A 24,111-nucleotide genomic window follows, 5' to 3' on the forward strand; every position below is an offset into this window, starting at 1 on the left:
TGTGTGGCTCCAGCATGGCCACGTCAGTATTGCAAAAAAAGTAAAATAAAAAGGCGACTGAATTGTCTTCATTTCGCTGGAGCCAGAAGAGAGTTGTTTTCTGTGAATGACATCACACTTACTCATCCAGTTCTCAGAGTCAATTTGTTTAACCAAGTGGACATAGTAACAAAAGGGGGGTTGTTATGACACATAGGCCAATGCAAGTAGCAAACTCAAGGAGCACGAGAAATTTGAGGACACGAAGAGCTGGAAGAAATGTGAGTTCTGTGCCATTAAATCCAGAACTGAGAACATTGTGCAGAATCCTCAAAGATGCAGGCCTCTGGTAGAGGACCCAAGCTTAGTTGCAATAAATGTGCAAGTAGAGGTTTCTTTTTTAAATATAGTTTATTACACAGGGGTGCCCACACTTGTTTGGCATGCAAGCTACTTTTGAGATGACGAGCTCCAGAAAATCTACCCATCTAAACGCCCCTCTCACCTGGATTTACAAAGAACAACCAAAGTTCTACACAGCTGCCTTGTGAGCAGTGTTTCGGGAATAACAGTGTGCACGTGTACACTTTTAATGCAAACAGGAAGCTCCAAGGTTAGCTTGGGTGGGTGGGATTTTTCTTCTGCTGATCTGGGAGTTCAGACTTTACCCTTCAATGTCCTGTTTCAGAGGAAAACAAGACATTTGTTCTCTGAACAATGAAAGTGTCAAATAATATCACTTATACTCTACCAAATGACACCGCTTCTTCTGTTCACAAGGATAGCAATGCCAAACATTATCAAACTGCTGTGCAAAAATGAAAAAAAGTCAGTGTCGTTGGTTAAGTGAGATCAAGGCTTTGGTTGATGCATGTTTGAGGAGACCGGCCCTTTGGAGTGCAACAAGAAACCAGTTCAAATCAGAGAAGAGTGACACACACCCCACCCCACACCCACTCTTAGGACTATACTAGTGGGAAAACAATTCAGGGGTGCATCTGAATCTCCCCTCAAGGTTGCCGTCCATTTCTTTTTTCTTGACCTTCTGAAAACGTCAAGGGTGATTAAGAAAAACAGGAGATCTGTGCATTTACAAAAAACAACCCCTTCTTTTCCTGCAGCTACATAAACAATACAAGATTAGACTATCCAAATAAATGACTAAAAGAAACTATAAATGTACAATTATAGACACAACAAAGTGCACTTACCGCTACGTCAACCATCCATCCATCTTTCGCTCATCCGGGACCGAGTCGCAGGGGCAGCAGTCCAAGCAAAGATGCCCCGAATTCCCTCTTCCCAGCAACTTTCTCCAGCTCCTCTGAGGGGACCCTAAAGCGTTCCCTGGCCAGTCAAGATATGTCATCTTTCCAGCGTGTCCTCCTCCATCCAGTGACCCATACCCAGAACATTACCCGATGGAGGCGTCACCAGGAGTTTCACAATTAAATGAGTTAAACCAGAAGAACTTTACAACTCTTAAAAACTTTTTAAAATACATTTTCTTTCAAAATGAGCTAAACTATTTGCAACGGTGCTAAAACTGTTAGCAGCCTGTTACTCTGCCTTAGCCTCTTATGTACAAAGTAATACTACAAAAGTAGTTTTCTGATGGATTAATGAATACTGATGCAACAAAACTAGGATCTTGCAGCCTTCTTTGAGGACAATTCTTTCCTTTTCTCATGTGGACTCTTCAAATAAGTGTGAAAACTGCATTTAAAGAAGACAAAGAGGCTAGTGTGCTCTGAGTATTTTTGATTTGATCTGAAAATTCAGACCGAATACATTTTTAAAGAAGTAATAACAGATCAGTGAAATGTTAGTGCTTTTTATTTTCTGAAGTTTCGTAGTTTTTAGAAGCCTAAAATAAAAATACATACAGCTTCTACCAATTTTAATTAAATCCACACAAAGAAACTTGTCTTAATGCAACTTTCCTTTCTAAAGATAGCCATTAGATAGAAAGATTATCTTAAACAGTGTGTTTTATCAAACAGTGATTGAAAGTGCTCTGCTGTACGCCGTGGTGTGCTGGTGCAGCACAAGCAAGGAAAACCTGATTAAACAAGATCATCAGGAGGGCTAGCTTGGTTGTGGGACTAAAGCTGGCCACAGTGCAGGAGATGGCCGAACAACGGACATTTTCCAGACTTCAGGCAATCATGGACAACGTGACACACCCTCTGCATGAGGCCTTCAGTAAGAGGAAGAGCAGCTTCAGCAGCAGACTTCTATCCCAACGCTGCACCACAGACAGACTCAAAGTCTTGTCCCATGAGCCATCAGACTGGACAACACTGTTAAATAATAATAATGGATTAGATTTATCTGCGCTTTTCCAGACACTCCGAGCGCTTACATTGTGTCCATTATTCATTCACTCCTCATTCATACTTTGTGATGATAAGCTACGGTTGTAGCCACAGCTGCCCTGGGGCAGACTGGGGCGTGGCTGCCACTTCGCGCCTACGGCCCCTCTGACCATCACCGGGATCATTCATACATATTCACACACCAGTGGAGCCAGACTGGAGGCAAGGAGGGTGAAGTGTCTTGCCCAAGGACACAACAGTTGGCTGGAGGGAGGGGGGATTGAAACGCCGACCCTTCGATCATTGGACGACCTGCTCAACCGCCTGAGCCACTGACGCCACTCACTGTTGAGAGCTTTTACTTTATTTTTTGATTAGACTGAAATTCTGGGAAACTTGACTTGATTTGAGGCGTTTGTTCACATTTGCTTTTTATCTTTATCCTTTTAGCTATTTGTTGTGTTTTTATTTGATTTAGGAATGATTGTTTTTTTTAAGCGTGGGCAGCTGGCCACTTGAAATTTCCTTTGGGATCATTAAAGTTTATCCATCTATTATATTAGAAAGAAAAAAAACCAGCATCAGTGTTAATGTAAGAGATTTTATTAATGGTTATAGGAGGGATTGATCACCAGAAAAAAAATAGATCCTTTTGTTAACAGACATTTGAAATATCTGTTACAAGTATTCGATAACCCACCATATGTTAACCAACTTCTAACCTCAATATTCCAACTGAAGTCTAAAAAACAGGAAGTTGCTCCATGTCAATTATTCAGACATCATCATTTAAATATGGTCCTGCTGTCAGATGGAAGTGGAGCTACCACCGAGTCTCAGGCTGTTTATGATCGGTATTCCGTCTAGATCTGTACCATCAACGTCCAAAGCATCCTTCAACACAGGGGCCTTCATGCGGAGAGCAGATTTCAGTCGAACACATGAAGTAGATCTGCAAGATGAGAAACAGATCACAAAGTTACTGTTGATTCAACTGTGATTAAAGCCGAATAGCAGCGTTTCACTTCGACGCATCAGAAATGGGGAAGATTCATTATCACATTTCCAGATAAGTTCAGTGGAAATCGATTTCCACATTTCTAGTCAAACCGCTGAAAGGAGAAATCAAAGCATCACAAGACAATGGAGGAACACCAATTGTTCCGATGGTTTTTTTTGTTTTTTAAAGGGGCAGAAGAAGTTCCTTTTCACAGATCTAAGAGGTTTCTTCTAACCTCCTCATCCATGTCCTTGTAATCGGCAGCAGGGAGGAACTGGAAGGTGGTGATGGTGAAGCGACGGGTCTGACTCTGAGGAGTTGGTGGTTTAGGGCCAGACAGGACCGTCTTTGATGGGGATGGGTCCAAGGGATTGGGACATCTGAAAATTCATGTTATAATATCAACTGCAGGTGAAAAAGAACAAAAAAAAACTTTTGTCTGTAGTTTAAAGAGCCACTCCGATACATAGTGTTTTGTGGTGTTTTTAACATGTAGCATTTTTCCTCATGTTGGCAGACAGAATATTAGGTAAAAAGCTCATTTCTATATTCAAATCGTGAATCAGGAGCAGATGAAAGAAAATGCTGTTTGGAGAAGCTTGTAGTTACACAAAATCTACAGTTGGCAGGCCACAAGCTCCATGCTCTGGTCTATTCTGATACATCCACTTCAAGAGGACTAGATCCGTGAATGTCTTAGTTTTCCTTGTCTGAGCTGGTATCTGGCTCAAAACTGTACAGGTGGATAGCTCAAAATATCGCTTGCCTTTTCGTTGCACCATTAACGTTAGCTTGGGGTAGCGAAGGGCTGTAAGCTAGCGGGACGGCATGTAAACAATGGGATGATGGGAAATGAGGGAGGCTTACTCCAACCCACAGCTTGGAGATGTTCTGATGAACTGCTGCCGCTCTAAAGAAACTATGTCCTAGTAACAATAGATTTGGACTTTGGCTAAAAATGACAATCATAATTTAAAGACCACAGGAACCCTTTTCCAGTAGATGAGACGTTAAAAAATAAAAACCGCATGTTTGTGCACGTATACCAACAATATCAAACAGTCCGTGGTGTGCATTTATGCCATCAGATGAGGTCTCATCGGATGGTTTCTGCAGAAACATCAGCATTTTTTGGTGTCTTTTTAAAGCCCTTCTGAACAGTCAAAAGATGTTCCAGCATACCCATTGTAGAGCAGCACCCACACAGCTTTTCCAGAGCGGGGGTAGGCCACGCAGAAGTGCACCAGCAGCACCAAACTGGGATCTGGGGAGTTGAGGAGCCGCACTTCCAAATGGAGAGGTTTCCCCAGCAACATGCGCAGGGGCTGGTGATACTGTGGGTGGTAGCTCGTGTACTGAGCATCTAAAAAGAGGAGCACAAACTGAAGGTTATTTATTACTATATTTACAGCACATCAGACAGCCCACATATTTATAAGTCAATTGTTTCCTCTGCTCCTCAGATGATAGAATTATCAGTAAATGAACCTTTAGATATCCTGAGCTGGACTCCAAACACCCCCTGGGTATGAACGTCAGGGCCAAAAGAGGGCGTTTTCACCACGTAGCTCACAGAAAGAACTGTTCCGGGTGAGTACCTGCACTCCACGAACAGCCTGAAAACGATTGTAACACGTGACAGCAGGAAGACAAAGATTGAGTAATGCTAACAGATGGATTTAACAAACAAGAATTTGCTGAGGGGGAGAGAGAGACGACAAATCACATTTTAGTTGAGAGTTGTAGGAAAATTAATTTTTAACAAGCAAATACAAACTTTAATCATAAGAACATCAGGTATTACATCATCCATAGAGTCCTGCACAGTGACAGCAGCATTCATCTATTAAAGCCACTGGCTGTAATAAACACAAAGTTACAGATAGAAAGATACACAAACCTGATGGGAGACTCCCTCGTGATGGTACCATAGTTGAGGCTGACTGCTTGTATCATGTTGGTGATCTCCAGCATGTAGACCAGTGTTTTCCCCACCATCTGTAAGAGCACAATGGAGAAGTCAAAAACTAAAAATACTTTACTTGCCAGGGATCAAACTGGATTTGCCAAAACTTTCAGGTCTGAAACTCTCAGAAAAAGACAAAAAAACTTCTGGAAATGGTAGTATAGAGAGCGTGCTTTATTGTGCCATCACCAAGACAGCCCTGGTGTTAAAGGGTTGTCATGCCAACCCAAAATAAACTGCTTATTCAGAAATGCTCCAAACACAAAATATTCATTTGTCATTGATTTCTTACGTTTTAAGTTTTTTTTTTAGGAGTATTCTTAGTGTCATTTATCTGCCGTTCTCAGAGCATGGGTTTAGGATCAATAAATTTATTTTTTTCTATTGAACTGTTCTTTCACCTGGAACACATTTAGCTCATTTATAAACCAGTTTTTATTTTATTTAAAAAAAAACAACTCAACTGTTTTCATGGATGTGAAGAATTTCTTCAACACAAATGCAATATCAGTCGAGTGACTAATGAAGGTCATATCCTCGTCGGTTCCCAGCAAGTTCTGACATTTTCAGTCTAATTCTCACCATCCGGCGCATCCCACAGCCGTCCATGGGGATATTGAACAGGGCGTACTCAGAGGTCACTTTCTGAGGTTTGCAGGTGGAGTTGTTGGCAGCGACCAGCAGAGCAGGAGACAGAGGGGGGTCCGTGATGGAGGCGGGCACAGAGAAGACCATGCGACGGTCAATAGTGCACTCTGAAAAAGGGGGCAGAAACACACAAGCAGATGCACCGATATGAAAAGGTCAGGTAACAAAAAGGTCAAAAATCTCAGGAGGCGATTGATAATGAGAGCCAAAGTGTCTTACAGCCTTTCACTCAATACCAGCTTGGATGGCGGCATGTTCGTCCTAAATTTTATTCGACACAAATTCACCAACTGCATGACTCGCATCTGTAGCAGTAATGGCTCAAACAAAGCCAAGAGGCGGGAACCGGAGGGCAGCTCACCTTCCATGGGGTAATAGCACTCAAAGGGGTGCTTGTTGAAGCAGCAGCCCATGGAGAGGCACTGTGTCTGGGTTATGGAGCCAGACCCACAGGGGAGACGGTATTCGCTGTGAAGGTTGCACTCTGAGGGGCAGCAGCACAAATGTCAGACACAGTTGAAATATCTACAACCAGCCCTAAGGGAACAGCTTTGGGCAAACCAAACATCCATCTGGAGAGAAAACCAATTCCACCCACCCTGTCCGGACCTCGGGATCACAACCGGACAGGAAAACTGAGCCTCCTTTTGTCCATTTTCGGTGATGTAGATGACACTAATGACATGCATTTCACCCTTGTAGCGGAAAACATCAATACAAGAGTTAATAGGTGGATAGGAATCGTCATGTGAGCAAAAGGTCATGTCCACAGTGTGAGATTTGAGTCAATACTTGCCTCCACACTCTGATGACAATGTGAATGTAACTGATAAATCAGATGGGTTTTGCCATCTTTGCCCTTGTTTATATAATAACCACAGTCCTTTTGGTCATTGAGAGTGATCCGATTTCCTCTGGCGTCTGAAATGTAAGGAAATACAGGATTTAATTCAGTAAATGTTGAAACGCTGATGTGGAATTTAAAGCAGAGTTCTCATTTAAATACCAACTCATGTGCTCAAACCAGACTCCTTCAGGGCCACTGTCACTCTGTCAAACCTGGATACGGTTTCCTCTGACTGTACACGAGAACTGGACTGAGCAGGTACAACATCAACCATAAACCTTTCCAGCTCCAACAAAATTAAGTCAATTCCATTGCCCTTTATTTTTTGCAATATAAACGCTGCCCTGTTGGAGCCAGATATCATCAAGTATTGTTTCTATGGCAACCACTCTTGCCAATGAGGAATGAGCTCGTCAGAAGTCCAAATCCCTACCACTAGAAAGTGGGCTACACGAAATATGTCAATAAAACGTTTGACATGGGGACCAACAGCCCCACCTACTTTTATTTGAGGCATCCGATTGGTCAGTTCATACCTTGAATAATTTGGAACAACCAAAAAAGAATTAGGGTTAGCAAGAACTTGTTAAAAAAAAAGGTAGAGCAAGAATGGATATTCTGCCCAATAGAATGAGTAACAGCTGTTTATTTCTCTATAGAAGTCTATGGGATTTTGGCTTCTAGGAACCAGCAGGTACTTCCTGTTTGGAATGTTTGGGGGGGGGGGGGGGGGGGGGGAACTTGTACCATTTTTTATACACTGTTCTATTAAATTAAAGTATAAACAGAAGCAGGACACTGGCCCTTGAAGCCTGGAATTGGACACTTTTGTTCCACTGTCTAAACTTGGAGAGTTCCATATACAGACCTTTAACAATTATTTCTGAAATGGGGCCAGCAGGGAGCGCTATATTCATCTGTTGGGAGGAACAGAAGACTTCTGATTTCCCAAATCCAGACTGACTGCCCTCGTCCTTGGTGGGTTGGTGTGGAGCAGGGACAGAAGAAGAAACTGGCGCAGGACTTTCAGAAGGCTTCTGATATGGACACTCGAGGTCCATGGTCCTGTTCTGTCCAACAGAACCATCCCAGAAACGTACAGGTAGAGAAATGGTGGTGGGAGTCTAAAGCAAGAGAAAGATCAATAAAAATCTGCAGGAGCAACCACGCATTCTTACCAAGTCCTGTGTGGAAGAACGCTCAGCTGCACAAGTGCAGAGCTAAAGACAGAAACGGCAGATAGCAGCATTTGTTTCAGAGATCAATCACATGCGGACAGGAGTTTTTTCACTGCTTTACATGCAAACACTCAGAACTGCTCAAGTTTTAGTCTCACCCCAAAACAAACAACAGTCCTGATTTTTTCAAGACTCCCTTTGGACACATCTTTCTCTCTGCTCAACATTTCTGCAGAAACTCACTCTGAAGTAGCTGTGACAGGCAGGCAGAGGAGAGTGGAGCAGAACCCCGTGATCCCTGATCTGCTGCAGCACAAACCCACAGTGAGACGGCATGTCTGACAGGAGCTTCCATGTCCTCTGATGCTCTACGAGAAAACAACACATTTCTGATTGTTAGTTCTACATCAAAGCATTGAAAAAACATTATACAAATGAATGAAGTCAGACAAAAAGGGTCTTAAAAAAAATCTACGAATGTTAACCGTCACAAAAAGAATCCCATTACTAAGGATAATAAGTTCTCATAAAATAAATGAATAAAAGCTAATGTGAACTCCTCACTGCCATCTTTAAAGAACACCAAGCCAGGTATAATTCAGTAAGATTATTATAAAAAAAAAAAATTTAACTCAAAGACTCAAAGAACAAGACCTCTTCTTTCACTTAAAATTCCAAAACCCTTTTTTTTTTTAAAGAGCCCAAAGTTTACAAAATAATGCTGATCAAAGATAAAGAAACTGAATTCAGTAGAACATCTCAGGACCAAATGTCATTTCAGGTCAACAAACAGGAGACTCATCCTGTTGGAGTATAAAATTCATTTTCTACAGGTCCTGGTCCGGACGTTCCACATCATCTCACAATTGATTTTATTTCACCTTGAAGGAATGAGAGAACTGCTCTGCAGCGTTTACCAGCTCATTTGAGCTCTGCTGGTTGAGAGAAAAAAAAAAACGTTTCAACTGCAGGAGGCAAGAAAAACAAACAACAATGATCCTGTCTGGAGATGAAACCTTTCATTTTAAACCACATCTCCTTTGCTCTTTTACTGAAATCAGACCCAAAGGTCCATCTCTGTTGGGAAGTTTCTGCTCAAGATTAAAATAAAACAAAATACAAAACACTGAAAGACAATATAGACTAATGCACTGCATTCAAAGATCAAAACAATTTTATAATTTATGGAAACTAAAACTGTCTTGCTCAAGTTTTCTAGGTCAATTTGGCTAATTTAAACTAAAAATGACTAATAGGTTAGCAGCAAATATTTAGAAGAAATGGTTTCTTCAGCAAGTTCAGCATGAAATGTACAAATTATTTTCTTTTTAACTTTCCTAAAATTGAATTAAAGTATCCACGTTTTAGCACCAATAGCCACTTAAACCTAAAAAGCCTTTAAATTGTGGTTGTTTTTTTAAACACCATGTCTTTTTATTTATTAGCATTTGCTTTTAAATAAAGAGGAAAAAGGATGCAGATCTGACAAAGTGCAGAGAACTTGGAACATAACCCCTTACAAAATATTTTAACAGTAGTGACATCTAAATTCACCAAATAACTTGAAGGGATTCAAGGTTACATTAAAAATCTCATGTTCCACCCCTCATAGATAAATGAATTTCCTCCAAAACCAAAAGATCATTGATCCTCATCTTAAATGAAGAAAATTGCTCCTCTCATCAATTTATAGTCTCCTGCACTCCCAATGAAAAAAAAAGACAAACTGTCACCAACACGTGATGTTTAATGTTTAATATTCAAAGTTAACATCTTTTTTATAGGGATTTCATCATTTGTTACTAAGCAAAATGTTTCATGAAATTAGAGTGTTTTGTTGCTAAATTCCGACTTCGTTTCTGCACCCTGGAGGCTCAAAACAATTCAGTTCAAAGAGTAGAATGGCTTTAATAAAAGAAAGTTTTGCTTATAACCAGCATTTAAAAAAAAAAAACCTGAACACTTTCAGCTTTTGGCATTCTAAAGTTCATGATATTCTACAAACTTTAAATCACATTTCCATCAAAGTTTAGACGAATACTGACCTAAGATGTGGATGGATCGCGGGTCAGCGTAAGGCAGGAAGACGAACATCCTGCCCGTCAGACACTGCAGGTGGGGGGTCTGTAGACGGTTCTGAGCTGGGGGTGTGGAAGGATTTGCCACAGGGGTCTGAGGATAGTGGGATGAAGAGGAATATGGCTGTTGTGGGTAGAAGGGGTGAGAGGAATAAGGATAGGAGTGGTAGCTGCAGGAAGGATCACTGGAGGACAAGCACATCCTCCGTGGAGCTGCTGGGTTCTGAGGGCTTTCTCCAGCAGGGGATTGATGAGCGTGTGGGTGGAAAGGACTGTGGGCATAGAGCTGAGCGGGGGGATACCTGACGCTGTCGGAGGGGCTGGCTGTTGGGCTGTTGGGTGAAGCGGCAACACGGGCAGCGGTGTGGGAAACTGACCGGTGGGAATAGTAGGAAGCTTGTGGATAAAATATGTTCGTTTGAGGTTTAGAACCCAAAGACTGCTTTGGTCCAGAGGGGGGCGGATGGTACAAAGCTGGGGCTTGGGTCGCCGGTGCCGCAGTGATTGCGGGATGATAAGTCTGTGGATTTGCATCAGGATGAGAAACTTGAGGTTTGAGAGCCTCTCCTGCTGGATCTGAGGTCAATTGATAGAATGATGGATCAGGATGATAGAAAACAAAGGGGTAGGGATGCTGGCCTACCGGAACCGGAGACATTTGATGGGTAATGGGACCCTGCAACAAAAACGGATGCGGATAGAACAGCTGCTTGTCAAAATAGGGAGACTGCAACTTCTGCTGGGGGCCAGTAGGACCATCGACTCTGGGGTTGTGTGCATTGACAGACTGGGGGCCAGAGGCATAGTCCTGGGGTAATTGATGGTTCTGGGGGCCAGCATAGAGGTAGTAGGACTGCTGGTTGTTAGAAAGTTGGACAGACGGGGCCTGGTTTGGTGTTAGAGAAGTGGGTGCAAGGGAGGAAGTAGAAACTGGAATGACGGAGTCTGGGCTGAATGGAAACTGAGGAGGGGGAGAAGGGGAGTATGGAAAATCAGGACCGACCGGGCAGGAAAGAACGTATTCTTCATCGTCCAACGTCAGCTGCAGACGCAGACTGTCCTGTTGGAAACCAAACTTATATCGTCAGCAGAGGTTGTTGTGCTACTGCAACTCGGGTAATTGACATCACTTACGTCAGCTGTGATACATGGCGCTCTTTGGGAGATGAGGAATGTGAGCTCCTGAGGTTGGGAGTCAACTTCAAAGGCACAAAGGTCTGACACAAAGGGGCCCCAAGCGCCATCGACTATAAAAATGTAGTGTATAAGATGAGAAAACAAAACGTGATACTTTACACTTTTTTAAAGTCTACACAACAGCTCCAATTTGTAGTAACAAGTGCAACAGCTAAAAATACACACTCCAATGAAAATGATGTTTAACATGTTTTCGCAGCATTTTTCTGATAGCCCAACAAAATTGAGCTAAAAATTTTATTCTTTTGTATTTCTTTATTGAAATCGTTGTGAATCTCCGCTCCATTCTTATTCATCCACTTGCAGACAAATAGATACGTGTACGTCTTTATTTTCCCCGTCTGAGCTGGTATTTGGCACAAATCTGTACAGCTGGATAGCTGCAATTTTGCTCGCCAGCGGTAATGTTAGGTTGGGGTTGTGAAGGACTTTAAGCTAGCAGGAGAGCATGTTTACAGATGGATGACGGGATGTGGGGGCAGGATGCCAACAGTGCCAACCCCACTTGGGAGAATTTTAATGAAATAGTCGTTTTGCAGAAATTAGGTCCTCAAAAACGTCAGTCATAATTAAGACCACTGGGAATGCTTTTAAAAAACATCAAACGAGGACTGAAGTGGGTCTTTAAACAGATGCAATAAATCAAAAGGTGTTCATCTTTGAGGGAACAGCTCACCTACGACACCGAGCGCTGGCTGATCACGCTCCTGCCAAGGAATCTGTACCGCCATGCCAAAAGCGGAGCAGAAAACCGAGGGGGTGAACAGGGAGACCATGGGGGCGGCTGTGGACATCTTCACTGGACACGACAGCTTCAGTGAGGTGCTCAACCACTGCATGGGCAGCACATAACTGCCATTCTAACAGGGAGGGAACAGAGAGGGGCCAATAATGGAGATGCTAATACATGCTTTTGTCATCAGTAGAATTGGTTATTGCAACGCCCTGCTTGCTGGTCTTCCAAAATCTAACATTAAGAATCTTCAGCTTCTCCAGAATTCTGCTGCAGAAGTTCTCACCAAAACCAGGAGGCGGGTTCATATCACTCCAATTTTAAAATCTCTGCATTGGCTCCCCATATGCTTCAGGACTGTTTTAAATATACTTTTAACAGTTTTTAAAAGTCTTAACAGTCTTGCGCCTTCTTATCTATTAAATCTTTTAGTCAAATATGAGCCCTCGCGGACAAAGATCCTCTGGCTCTGGTCTAACCATTTCAGCTGTAAAAGCCAAAACCTACGGAGAGGCATCTTTCAGCCCTTTGGCCCTCGTTTGTCAAACAGTCTGCCAGAGGAGCTGAGAGCTGCAGAGAACATAGTTGCTTTAAAAAAAAAAAAAAAAAATGGCTCAAGACTCATTTTTAACATGGCTTTTTGCTAATTTGACTACTTGTATTATTGTATTCATTTATTTTCTATTGCGTTGATTTATCCATTTTATAAATTTAAATTAGATTATTAATCCTTTAAAAAAAATGAAATATTTTTTATTTCAATGTTTGTTTATTGCTCTTATCACCGTTTACTTTTAATTCTCATTCTCTACAACCCAGTAGGAGCCACAAAGTCTCTGTTCAACCTTAAGGGAAAAAAAAGACGCTGGTTTCAATTCATACCAGTATAATATAAACGACAAAATTGTCTCTTTAAATAGATAACTTAACAGAGGGGCATACGACTGCCTTTCAAAATAAACCATAGGACCATCCGAATTCAGAAAATGTAGAGTAATGACGGCTGTGATAAGAAATACAGTTTTACAGTTTAACTAAAATTAAATCAGAGCCAATTAAGTGACCCATAACAGATTTTTCAGACGAAATAATTAAAAAGAAGAGAACAAAATGAAAATCATCCTTGTGCTTACTGACCCTGCAATTGATTTTCTGTGCAAAAAAATCTGTCTACAAGTTTTGGTATGGAGCCTAGCAGAGGGACATACTGTGCTTCAACTGTTTGAGAATGAATTGATTAAATATCGACTTATCTGACTTCAGTTTTGCTTGATGCACTTTGTCTGAAAAATGCTTCACTTTTTAACATTAAAAACATTATACTTCTCGAATAAGAGCCATAACAGAAGGGTAGAAAGAGCCGCAGGTTGCTGACCCCTGACCTAGGACATGACAAAAAGGCCAATACCTCCTGAATGACATAACATCCATCATACGGCACCATCATCTCCAGATCACGCCACGAAGTTCTGACGGAGTAACCACAGTCAGCCGGCAACTGAAAGATGGAAATGGGCGTGGCTTCGTCTGCAGAAACAAGGGAATTTTTCTATGAATAACAATCAAATTATTTCATTTAAACAGTCTTTGACTACTTACTTCTGTCCACTAGCAAGTGCAGTAATCCATGACCAGAGGCAGAGAAGATCATGAAGGTGTCATCACACTCCACCTCAGGCTTCATGGCCTCCCACTCAGAGAAATGTGGACTGGAGTCAGAGGAAAGGCCCAAAACCTCCCCTTGGATTTCAGAAAAACCTAAACAATAAAATAAAATTGACTGGAATGTTAAGCGCTGCAGACCCACAAACGCCGTCTACAACCACCTTGATGCCTACATTACCCAGAATGCACTTTGGCAAACAATTTACATTTGCGTGTTTTTGTTCGCTTCAAAGTTGATGAAGCCGACCCCGTTAATTCAGCAGCAGCAGTCGTTTTTTTTTTGTTTTTTTTGTTATTATTTATTTATTTATTTATTGTTTTTGACTTTAACCTGTAAAATCTGCTTGATATCCGTCTTCCGGGTGCGCCGGTGGGGGCTTCCGCTCCGTTAGGACTTCACCGAGGGTCCACGACGAGCCGTTCAGCCCGACATCAGATTCAACGACTTCCGGCCCGTCTGCGTGAATTGGTTTCCTCGGTGGGGCAGCGAGGGCCTGGTGGAGCTCAGGGTGGCCTATTCGTCTGGGTTCACGCCGCGTGGGTCGTCCGGTAACCGGCCCGCCCGCCGGAAGCGGCCCCAGCTGTCGGTGGATGTCTTGTTCTGTCCTTCTGGTCGACTTTTGAGCTCTCTGGGCGCTTGAAGCATCTTTCCTTTGACCTAAACTTACTGCACAGCAACGTTGGAATGTATAAAAATAACTAATACCCAACAATAAAATTAAAAGAATTCCTCTTTTCTTTTTGCAAGACATCACCGTTTGGCTTTCGTTTTAGGCCAATGTGCGCTCTAACGCGCCAGGTGGATGTCGGCCGATTAATTAAGACTCGTTAAGCACCAGCCAATCAAAAAGCAGCAGGTGACCTACTAAAAGAAAACGCCAGAAAAAATAAAATAGTCAGAAATAGTTTTCATCGGGGAAAAAATACACATGTATATTTTTAATATTTTTAAATGACAATACATCAATTTTTATTGCATTTTTCCATTATTTTCTTTGTTTTTTCCTCAAAATTTAATTGCACAAAAAGCCGTTTTTAATGGCAAAGCCTTAAAATACAATTCAAATTAGTCCCTTAACATATTTTATTCTTTTTTCCCTATTGTGTTATGGTGAACTGAATATTTGCATACAAATGGGAATTAAATATGTGTCTTGATTGGGTTATTGTTAACTTAAAATCTTTGATGTAAACCATAAAAAAATACTCCTATACTATATTGCAGAAATCTCCACCCATCCATATTCTTAACCCACTTTATCCCTTTTGGGACAGAAAAAGAGAGAGATGGATGGATGGATGGATGGATGGATGGATGGATGGATGGAGAGAGAGAAAGAGAGATTTGTTTGCTTCTTCAATAGCTTTTATTTTTGTTATTTTGTGGAAATGAAAAGAAATGAAATTTTGGAAATATGTATATAACCCCACCCCCAACCCTGTTCTTTTTCCCATAATAGAGAATAAGGTTTTATACTAGAAACTAAAAAACAACATATAAAAAATTGCATCAATTGCATATATGACTAAAATGCTTCAAATTTTATAAAATTCTATTTAGAAAAGACCATAAGAACCAGAGTTACCGCCTAACAATCTCAAACAGTTTTAGATTGTAGGTCAGACTGTTCTGTCAGGATAAAATAAAAACACAGGAACTCAATGACTCACGAGGAAACTCCTATACCGCTGAGTATTCATTCACAACAACTCACAGCGATATGAGAAACCATGAGAGGTCACACATAATGGCTTTGAATTACTGCCAAGTGAAACGCTTCATTTATTTGACTCCCACACCCAGACAGCAACACAACTCTCTGCTATTATCATCACCCAGGTAATATCACACCGCCAAATGACAAATAAACCTTTCAGGAAATGTGTTTCGCCCAACATGTGCTCAGTTATTGTTTGTTTCCTGAAACAGTGAGTAAGAAAAGAGCATGACTAATTGGTTGAGATACTTTTGGCGTGGTATTGCAGCTTTTGCAAATATTTGATGGATTTTTTTTTTGCTAAATAAATAAAATAGCTAATAGGAAAATCAGTCATAAATAAGCTACGTTCTTCCTCAATGTGCATTTCAGGCTTCATGGTCGAGGCTGTAGATGCACTCATTTTTAAGACGGTTTTTGGCCTCAACATGCAAAATAATTGAATGCAGGATGAAAGTTAAACCAGGTCTAAATTTGACCAATCAACTACTCGGATATTAAACGATACCAAGTCTTTCATAAATCACAAATGAGCTGTAAAGGAAAAAGCCTGGGGCAAGACTAGCAACATTTGCACCGCTTTGTCATTTTGCACCAAGCCTCTTCCAACTGTAGGTGGCAGAAATGCACTAAAGGAGAAAAAGAAGTAGAAGAAGAAGCCCCTCCCTGCTTGACCAGTGTGAACATCACAGACTAAATGAGCGTTCTGGAGTGCATGCTTATGCGTGTCACATATGCAGTGTGAAAAAAAATGTAGCTTTAGACTTTAGGACCACATTAGCAAAACTTTAGATCGGAATGTGTGATGCTTTTGCGGAGTCAGATGATTTCTTTTAAATTTTAAAATAAAACAAAACAACATTTCTTATTACTAGGAAGGACTCTGAAGCACTGGAAGCAGGTATCATACTTGTGTTGCATGTGATTAAAAAAAACGTGATTTTTACTCATTCATTGCAAATAAATAAAGAAAATGTTAATTTCCTTTCATTTTCTTTATATCACATCAGGCTTATCAGATTTACACTTGACATAAATATATATAGCTGTTAAATATATAATAAATATAGCTGTTTTCTGTTTTGTCTATTGACTGAATTTTTTTTTAAATTATAATTATTATTACAAAAAAAAGGAAAAATCAAAGGTAAAAAAAACATGGGGGTAAAAAGTTGATGAGAAAAAAAAATAAGAACTTAGAAAAGCAAATGTCTGGAGAATGTACAAGGTAGTTATTGCAATTGTGTACTATTGAGACACACACCCACCTTTCTTTCTAAGTTGTGGCATTTTAGCATAATTATTCTTTCTGACTTTCTGTTTCAAGAAAGTAAAAACCCACAGTTTGCCATTCCTTCCTGTTTTGTTTTTTTTTTAACTTTAATTTCAGTCCATCTTTTTACCAATAAATCGATTAAAGTTTGGCCCTACGACAGACTGGCGATTTGTCCAGGGTGTCCCCTGCCTTCACCCACAAGTGACCGGGATGGGCTCCGGCAGCCCCGTGACCCCGAAAGGATTTAGAAGATGAATGAATGAATGATGAAGTAGAGCAGGTTTAAGCAGGAAACATCAGCTGCTCCAATTTAGTCATCAATTTCAGGAATACCTGCAGAGAACGTGAACCCCGAGGGCACGTGTTTTCATCAAACTTCTGCCTGATCAAGCATGAAACGCCGAACAAAGACCTCATCTATCCATATGCTCCGTTCTAAAAGGCCATTCAAAGGAAGATACTTTGTCGAAATGAGAAAACCTATAATCACTTCAGCTCTTTTTCCTCCCCGACAGGTGATGAAAGGCTTCGCTCCATGTTCACTGTCTGCTAATTAATCCTTTTCATGGTGCCGTATTATTGGAAGCAGTAAAAACTGGCTATGAGATATTTAAAATATGACAGGTTATGGGTGACAAAAATTGTAAATTGAGAGTTTATGTGCTCTAGTTGGTCTCTGACATTTCTAAGTGCCCTCACTCAGTCAAAAGTTCGGAGCCGGGCCCTCTGATTGTCATCTACGACTCTCAGAACCGCAGTTACTGCCATCGTTTTTATCCTCTATGATCTTCACACAAATTGGCCAGAAAATCTGTGTCATGAATGACGACCGGCTAACTTTTAAAGGATCTTTGACACTTTCCCAGCATGCAGAATTACACCTAACAACATGGGGTCCAAACTTTCTGAATGAGTAACTCTGCTCCTCGTGCAGGCGCTTGTCGTTTTTTGATTCCTGCCAGACACTTCCAGCTGTTCTGCCAATAACTTCATCATCGAATCCCTGCAGAAGAACCCACATGCAGCTACACGTTTGAATTTTAGTGCACACACTCCATCAAGGCCATGTCATACAGCCACTAGGTACATTTTGCGCATATTGTACAACGGAAAATTGGTCATAAGTGAAGATTTGTGGAAAAATTTGGAGTCTTTACGTGAAATTTCACAGATGTGTCATGAATGAACACGTCAAAATCACGGAGAAAGTACGAATAAAAAACACACAAAGAACACATAAATCAATGTAGAACATGAGCCGTGTGTGATTATTGCTCTGTTTGTTTGCAATCATAAGTAATACATGCTTCAGTTACCTACAGTTATTTGTGCGCCGTATACACAATATACTATAAAAGTTATACATTGGTGGAACATGCGTGAAAGCATGTGTGACATGTGTGAAACAGTCGTGAAAGCCATCTTACGAAAATTATGTAAGATTTATGTAATAATTGCATATAATTTACGTAAAATATGTATAAACTGCGTCATTCTCAACTGACCAAAACTTTTAAACAGCTCAAAACAAAATTCAGTGGTTATGCCCGAAACCCTCAGTGGACATCTGTGCACATCGACGACTGATGAAGACCAAAATTTCATACGTGGAAAATGCGCAAAATGTACGCAAAACGTGACATGGCCTTCAGATCTTTGCCCTAGATTCTTGTGTTTGCCTGCTTTGGGCTCCACAGTGTTGTCAACTCAACACCTTTGTGCCTGGAAGCCTCCGTTCAGGCCTGGAACCCTCACAGTGCTGTTCTTTGTGTTTCATGTTAACATGTTAAAAACTCCCAAAACACCATTTTCATCAGAGTGGGTCTTTTGTGCTGAGTCATTTTGGTATGCTGACAGGACTAGACTTGGAGAAGTGATTCAAATAAGAAATCCCCCCACAAGAGGGAGCTTCTAATCAATCTTAAATCAGCAGAGATGAGGCAGATAGAGGGTCCAAAAGCAGTCCTCCAGTAAAAGTAGCATTACTTAAAAAAAAAACATTATTTAACCCTTGTGCAATCTTAGATGACCCCACCCTTACATTGACGTGTTATTCCTACCATGACAAAGGTGGATAAAGGTGGAAAGATTTCATGTAATCCATGGACACCAGTGAGGATCACAAATCATTGAAGAAAACAGGTTCAGTGCACTGTCTAGTGGGTCTAGATGACCCAACTCCCAATGTTAAAGTGCCTAGGATAGCACAAGGGTTACAGAGGAAATTACTCGAATAAGGGTAAAAAAAATTAAATAAAAGAAACTAGGACAGAAGTATTGAGCATCAGCTTGAATTTATGTAATTTTGCAGAAAATTGATTTGCAGAGGGTGGTTTAGCGCTCTTGCCTCACAGCAAGAAGGCCCCTGGTTCAAGTTCCAACTGGGGGTCCTGAGACAGAACATCAATGGGGGTCCTTTCTGTGTGGATGTTCTCCCCGTGCATGCGAGGGTTTTCTCCTGGGACTCCGGTTTGCTGCCACCATCCAAAAACATGCTTCATAGGTTCATTGGTTACTCTAAATTGTCCCTAGGTGTGAATGTGAGTGTGAATGGGTGTATATGTGGCCCTCTGACAGACTGACGACCTGTCCAGGATGTCCCCTGCCTTCGCCCATGTGGCCGGGATAGGCTCTGGCGACCCCGTGACTCCGAAGGGAATAAAGGGATTAAAAAAATGAATGAATGATTTGATTTGCAGATAAAAATGTGAATTAACCTCCTCTTGTCTCTTATATTTAAGTTGCTAAAAACATACCCAAGTATGTTTTTAACTCATCACTGATGTGCAATAATAAAGTTTCTTTGAATTTCCTTTTTTTCCTTTTTTTTTTTACAAAAACTTATAAGATGACTGCATCTCCAGACATAGGTTTTTCTGTTGGATGATCAAGCTGAAAGTTGCAGGACATGTCAATAATTGAGATAGGTTTTTGGCAGCTGCTTTGGAAGAAGACCTGAGGAAATAGACACCGCCAAAAAAAGGCTGAATTAAAGTTTTCAGATAAAAATCCATGTGCTTCTCTTCACTTTTTTTCAAGTGAGAAAAAGAGAAAAACAACAACAACATTTGAAACTGTCTGGGAGGGGCTTGGAGGAAGGAAAAAGGGAAAGGGGGTGAGAAAAGGGGAGATGTGTGCTGAATTCGACGCTGGGTGTGTCCAGACTTTTTTACACATTCCCCAAAAACTCCCGCTCCGTGTCTTTAAGGTAATGTGTGCGCGTTTTTTATTTGTTTTTACCAGTAAAGCCGCGTGGAGCATGCTGCATGAAGACTTTGCGAGCAGAAAAGTTCATTATTTTAACAGAAAAACTGGAGTTTTGAGTGGGCGCACGCGCGCACTTCCACAACCGCCGCGCGACCACAAAGCGACGGTGTGTTGCATGGTGAACCGGCGTAGATGAAAGCTTGTTTTCCTGCCCTCGCGCTCAATTTTAGAGCACATGGGCGTGCGTGTATTGCGCACGGGCGCTTAGCAGGATATTGGTTATGCGTTGAAAGTGGTCCAAAACAAGGCAAGGGCGCGCGTCTTTTTGACGGTAACACTCGTAAAGTGCTCTAGTACAACCAAAAAAAAAAGGAAAAACCCACCAAGAGTCGAACGAAAGTGCCATTTTTTGCGGTTTAACGCTCTCCAAATTCCCCACGTGCGTGAAAATAAAAGACGGACATGCGTGACGTGTCTGAATCCAGATGTGCGTCTTTCAAAAAGAGTGGAGGGGCGAGTTTGGACTTGCAGCTGCCCCCACCACTTTTATGCCCCCCATACTCTCCTCTTTTGTTGTTGGAACTTGTGCGCCAGACGGATGCTCCCCTGAGTGAAAGAGTGTTACGCAAGCGCGCGCGCGCGGAAGTGAAATAACGATGCGCATCCTCTCCTTTCAGCCGTTCTCCAGAGGGCCACCATGTTGGTGCTGGGTGGAATCATTTTTCTGCACGTTTCGACCATCATCCTGCTGCTGGTGGCCACCATCGACAATGTAAGAGGCCCCATTCTGTCATGCCTCCCCCCCAAAAGGCCAACAAGAAGCTCCGACATCCAGCTTGAAATGCAAACACAGCAGCAGGGAGGCGGGCGGCATGTGTGCAAACCACTGAGTTATGAATGTCAAAATATGCTTTTGCCACCCACAGACCTTCACAGCTCGGCACTCACACGATCATAAAAAAATAAAGAACAACTCACAGAAAAATATTGATCCGCCCACACCAATCTATGTCTACACAGCACATGGAAATGCGTCTGTTGTTCTTCTGCTTCTCAGGCCTGGTGGGTCACTGATACCGTGTCAACAGACCTGTGGGGCACATGGGAGCTCAAAAGCTCAGAGTGGCGTTACTCCAACCTCAAGACCTCTCCTAATGGTGAGCAGCAGGCGGTACAGAACCAAAGCTCTCTGAGATCTTTCAGCATCTTCAAGGGTTTCTTGTGTCAAATTGCTTTTTTCCTGTGAGGCAACATTTTTTGTCAACTAAGATGCAGAGGAGACAGATTTCTGAGGTGGCTTTTGTTTTCTCTGCTGCAGAGTTCCATCAGTCGGTGCAGGCGAGCGCAGTGCTGGCCTGCATCTTCTCCATCCTGGCCTTGTTTGTGTTCGTGGCTCAGCTGTTCACCCTCCCGAAGGGCCAACGGTTCACGTTCACGGGCATTTTGCAGCTAATCTCCTGTAAGTAAGCTGGAGTCCAACCCGGCGAGCAGCCATGAGAAATATCGATCTGTGTTCTTGTTCTTCCATATTTGAGCGAACAGTGAGATGCTGGACTGACCGAGGTCAACAGAGGCCTCCGCTGTGACCTCAGTTTGGAGATTAAATGCAGATTCGGGAATTTTATTTTGTTTTGCTTTAGAGGAAATACTAAAACCAAGTTGAAATAGGAATGAATTACGTTGAAACTGAAGATTTCAGAGTTCCAATAATATTTAAAGCCGTGAGCGGCGATGTTTGGTCGCAGGCGCCACCCGCCTTTGCCACCCCCCTCTTTGACCCAACATCACTAACCGATCAGCTGCCACTCACCCCCAATATCCCTTCTCCTACCCAGCCCCATTTAGATCCACATGTGACAAAGTCAATTTTGGGTTTTTTATCTCCATGGCAACCATTCTATTTTGTGATGGCCTGAGGGCGACAGACAGATCGATGGAAATTTTAGAAGAATCAGCAAAAGTAAACTTTTGTGTTTCCTTGATGACTGATGTTTTTTGTTAACCGCACCCACATTCCTAATATGGTCATGTAGTATATCGCTTTGTTCAGCTTGACTCAAGGAGTCATGAATTCGTTTTTCACAATATTTCGGGTCATAAATGCCGGAGAAATAGGGAAACGCGGCTTTTGCAAGCTCACTACGCTAACATGGTTTAAAATCAGCAAACTTAAAAAACAACATTTTTCCCCCAAGCAGCTTCCAAATGATGCTGGAGGAGCTAGGAGGTTATAGATTAAAATCCCTAGGAGTTTTTTAGGGAAAAAGTAAACAAAACTTTGGTGGTGTATAGATTTAACCTGGTTGTGTGTGAGAAATATGCTGTAGCTGCTGGGGCCATCCCATAATAATTTTCAAACCAGTCTTTGTTTTTTTCTGACACGTTTTAGTTTTATTAGTAGATTTTTGAAATATTTTTGAGCCCCATAAGGGATTTTTGTTCCACTCATTTTTTTGTCGTCTGCTGTCAAGAGGATAATCTGATGGATTACATAATCGTAGTTAATCTCTCTTCCTAATAGTAGAATAACTTTTTTTTATTAATAAATAAATATGCAAAATTAAAGCATTTTCCTTTCCTAAACCCCCTCCAAAAAAATTAAAAAAAGGTCAATTTTCTTTATTGAAGCCCCGCCTCTTCCTTCCTTTCCTCCCTTAGGTCTGTGCGTGATGATCGCTGCGTCGGTCTACACTGCGGAGCTTCACGCCGGCGACAATGGCAGCTATGGCCACGCCTACATTCTGGCATGGATCTCCTTCGTCCTCACCTTCCTGTTGGCGCTCACCTACCTCATCCTGCGGAAAAAGAGCGAGTGAGGTGGAAAAAAAGAAAAAAGGATGGCAGCACCGCATTCCTCTGAATGGAACGTAAGGAACAGGATTTACTGGCTGCAGATCCCGTCTGGTAAAAACACCCGTAGTAGTCAGGAACGCAAGAACACGTTTCCATCCGATCCAGAGCCAAGTTTTGATTTAAGGTTTTGGAATGACTGACTTAAAATGTGCAGCTTTAAAAAAAAAAAAAAAAGTAAACTTAAACCTAAATATTCATTTCTGTCTGTTTCCCAGACAGATTTAATGTTTCTTATATCCTCCAAAATAACTGTGTGATGTTTAGTTAACTGATAAAAATCTTTTTTTTTCTAGTTTAGAAGATATTTCTACTAAAATGAGATGGGAGTTCTCTCAGTTTCAAGTTAGCAGCTTTTATTTTGAAAGTTTTCTTGGTTGATAAAATAAAAGCCCCAAACACCAAAAGGGTCATTGAAATATGCAAAAACTTAAGGGGTAGTTTAGTTACAATATATAGTCAGAGGCTGAAATCCTTTAATCAATAAACAAAAAAAAAGCCTGAAGAGAGTAGTTAGTTTTTATTAATGGGCATTTGTTTTTGTTTTTTACAACTGACATCAAATGTATGCTTTCTATTTTATGTCCATTGTAACCTTTATTTTGTAGTTTTTTGTTTTACTGTGTGTGATTTGTGCCTCTGTGCTGCTATCATAAGAAATGTTCAGGTGAGCATGAAGAGATGCAGAGGAGAGCAGCACTGTGTCATTCACCATAACTATGCATGTGAGCGGCCGTTTCATTGGAAGTTACGCCGTTTTTACTAATAAAGCTAATTCTAACTTGAAGCTGGCGTTTTCACGTCTGGAGTCACTCGCACAAACATTGAGCGTTGGAAAACAGCTGGGCGTCTTCAGCTACGTGCACACCAGGCGTGGCGTTCACGCTGGACTGTTGCTACCCGATACGAGCGCCGTCTAAGGACGGGAGAGGCTTGGTGCTAGGCCTGAATGATAAATCGCAAATGTATGGTTATCGCGATTATCAAGCTGTGCGCTTGAAGGGACAGTCAGCGAAAATGATCAAAGGGTTCAATCCCGGCTCCCCCCACTCAGCTGTCATTGTGTCCTTGGGCAAGACACTTCACTTCACCCTCGCCTCCAGTGTGGCAGGAGTGAATAAATAATGGACGCACTGTAAGCGCTTTGAGCGTCTGGAAAAGCGTAGATAAATCCAAACCATTATTATTATTGCCTTAAATCTGCTAAAACAATCTTATGGCAGCTTGAAGTATTTAACGAATCAAATAAACCCATCCGTGTTTTTGACCAATCAGATGGACTCCTTTTGTGTTAGATGCTCGCCCTCTATGTAGACAAGGGTCATTTAGAGTATAATTTATGTTATGTTGACTCTAAACTTTTGAAGTGAAATGGAAATGATGTGTTTAGTTGTTTTGGTATTTGTTTATGTATCATAAGTTACATCGTCATCGCAGTATTGATCATTCAT

At 41.5% G+C, this 24,111-nt stretch overlaps 2 protein-coding genes across 2 annotated transcripts; one reads left to right on the forward strand and one right to left on the reverse strand.

Moving 5' to 3' along the window:
• Positions 1–2,884: 2,884 nt before the first annotated feature.
• LOC101164209 (uncharacterized) lies at positions 2,885–14,448 on the reverse strand. The gene is made up of 17 exons (XM_011474421.4): positions 13,941–14,448; positions 13,544–13,702; positions 13,353–13,471; positions 11,888–12,071; positions 11,149–11,261; positions 9,982–11,074; positions 8,180–8,304; positions 7,627–7,882; positions 6,708–6,832; positions 6,510–6,606; positions 6,273–6,395; positions 5,846–6,018; positions 5,198–5,295; positions 4,786–4,913; positions 4,480–4,660; positions 3,533–3,677; positions 2,885–3,249 (listed from the first exon to the last, which is right to left on the reverse strand). Exons 1-17 carry the CDS (start codon positions 14,359–14,361, stop codon positions 3,175–3,177), a joined length of 3,615 nt encoding a protein of 1,204 aa, XP_011472723.1. The 5' UTR covers positions 14,362–14,448; the 3' UTR covers positions 2,885–3,174.
• A 5,242-nt stretch (positions 14,449–19,690) lies between these two features.
• emp1a (epithelial membrane protein 1a) lies at positions 19,691–23,447 on the forward strand. Its single transcript, XM_004065706.5, has 5 exons — positions 19,691–19,811; positions 20,488–20,582; positions 20,868–20,967; positions 21,129–21,269; positions 22,469–23,447. Exons 2-5 carry the CDS (start codon positions 20,508–20,510, stop codon positions 22,624–22,626), a joined length of 474 nt encoding a protein of 157 aa, XP_004065754.1. The 5' UTR covers positions 19,691–19,811; positions 20,488–20,507; the 3' UTR covers positions 22,627–23,447.
• The last annotated feature ends 664 nt before the right edge of the window (positions 23,448–24,111 follow it).

This window comes from Oryzias latipes, chromosome 1 (assembly GCF_053564925.1).
Source record: "Oryzias latipes strain Hd-rR chromosome 1, Olatipes_Hd-rR_3.1".
NCBI classification, from domain to species: Eukaryota; Metazoa; Chordata; class Actinopteri; order Beloniformes; family Adrianichthyidae; genus Oryzias; species Oryzias latipes.

Coding starts and splice junctions, on each gene's coding strand:
- LOC101164209 (XM_011474421.4), bottom strand. CDS start 14,361: ATGTCTTGCAAAAAGAAAAGAGGAATTCTTTTAATTTTATTGTTGGGT. Junction 6,019..6,272: donor GTGCTATTACCCCATGGAAG/GTGAGCTGCCCT, acceptor CCCCTTTTTCAG/AGTGCACTATTGACCGTCGC. Junction 3,678..4,479: donor TGGGTGCTGCTCTACAATGG/GTATGCTGGAAC, acceptor ATGAATTTTCAG/ATGTCCCAATCCCTTGGACC.
- emp1a (XM_004065706.5), top strand. CDS start 20,508: ATGTTGGTGCTGGGTGGAATCATTTTTCTGCACGTTTCGACCATCATC. Junction 20,583..20,867: donor TGGTGGCCACCATCGACAAT/GTAAGAGGCCCC, acceptor TCTGCTTCTCAG/GCCTGGTGGGTCACTGATAC. Junction 21,270..22,468: donor CATTTTGCAGCTAATCTCCT/GTAAGTAAGCTG, acceptor TTCCTCCCTTAG/GTCTGTGCGTGATGATCGCT.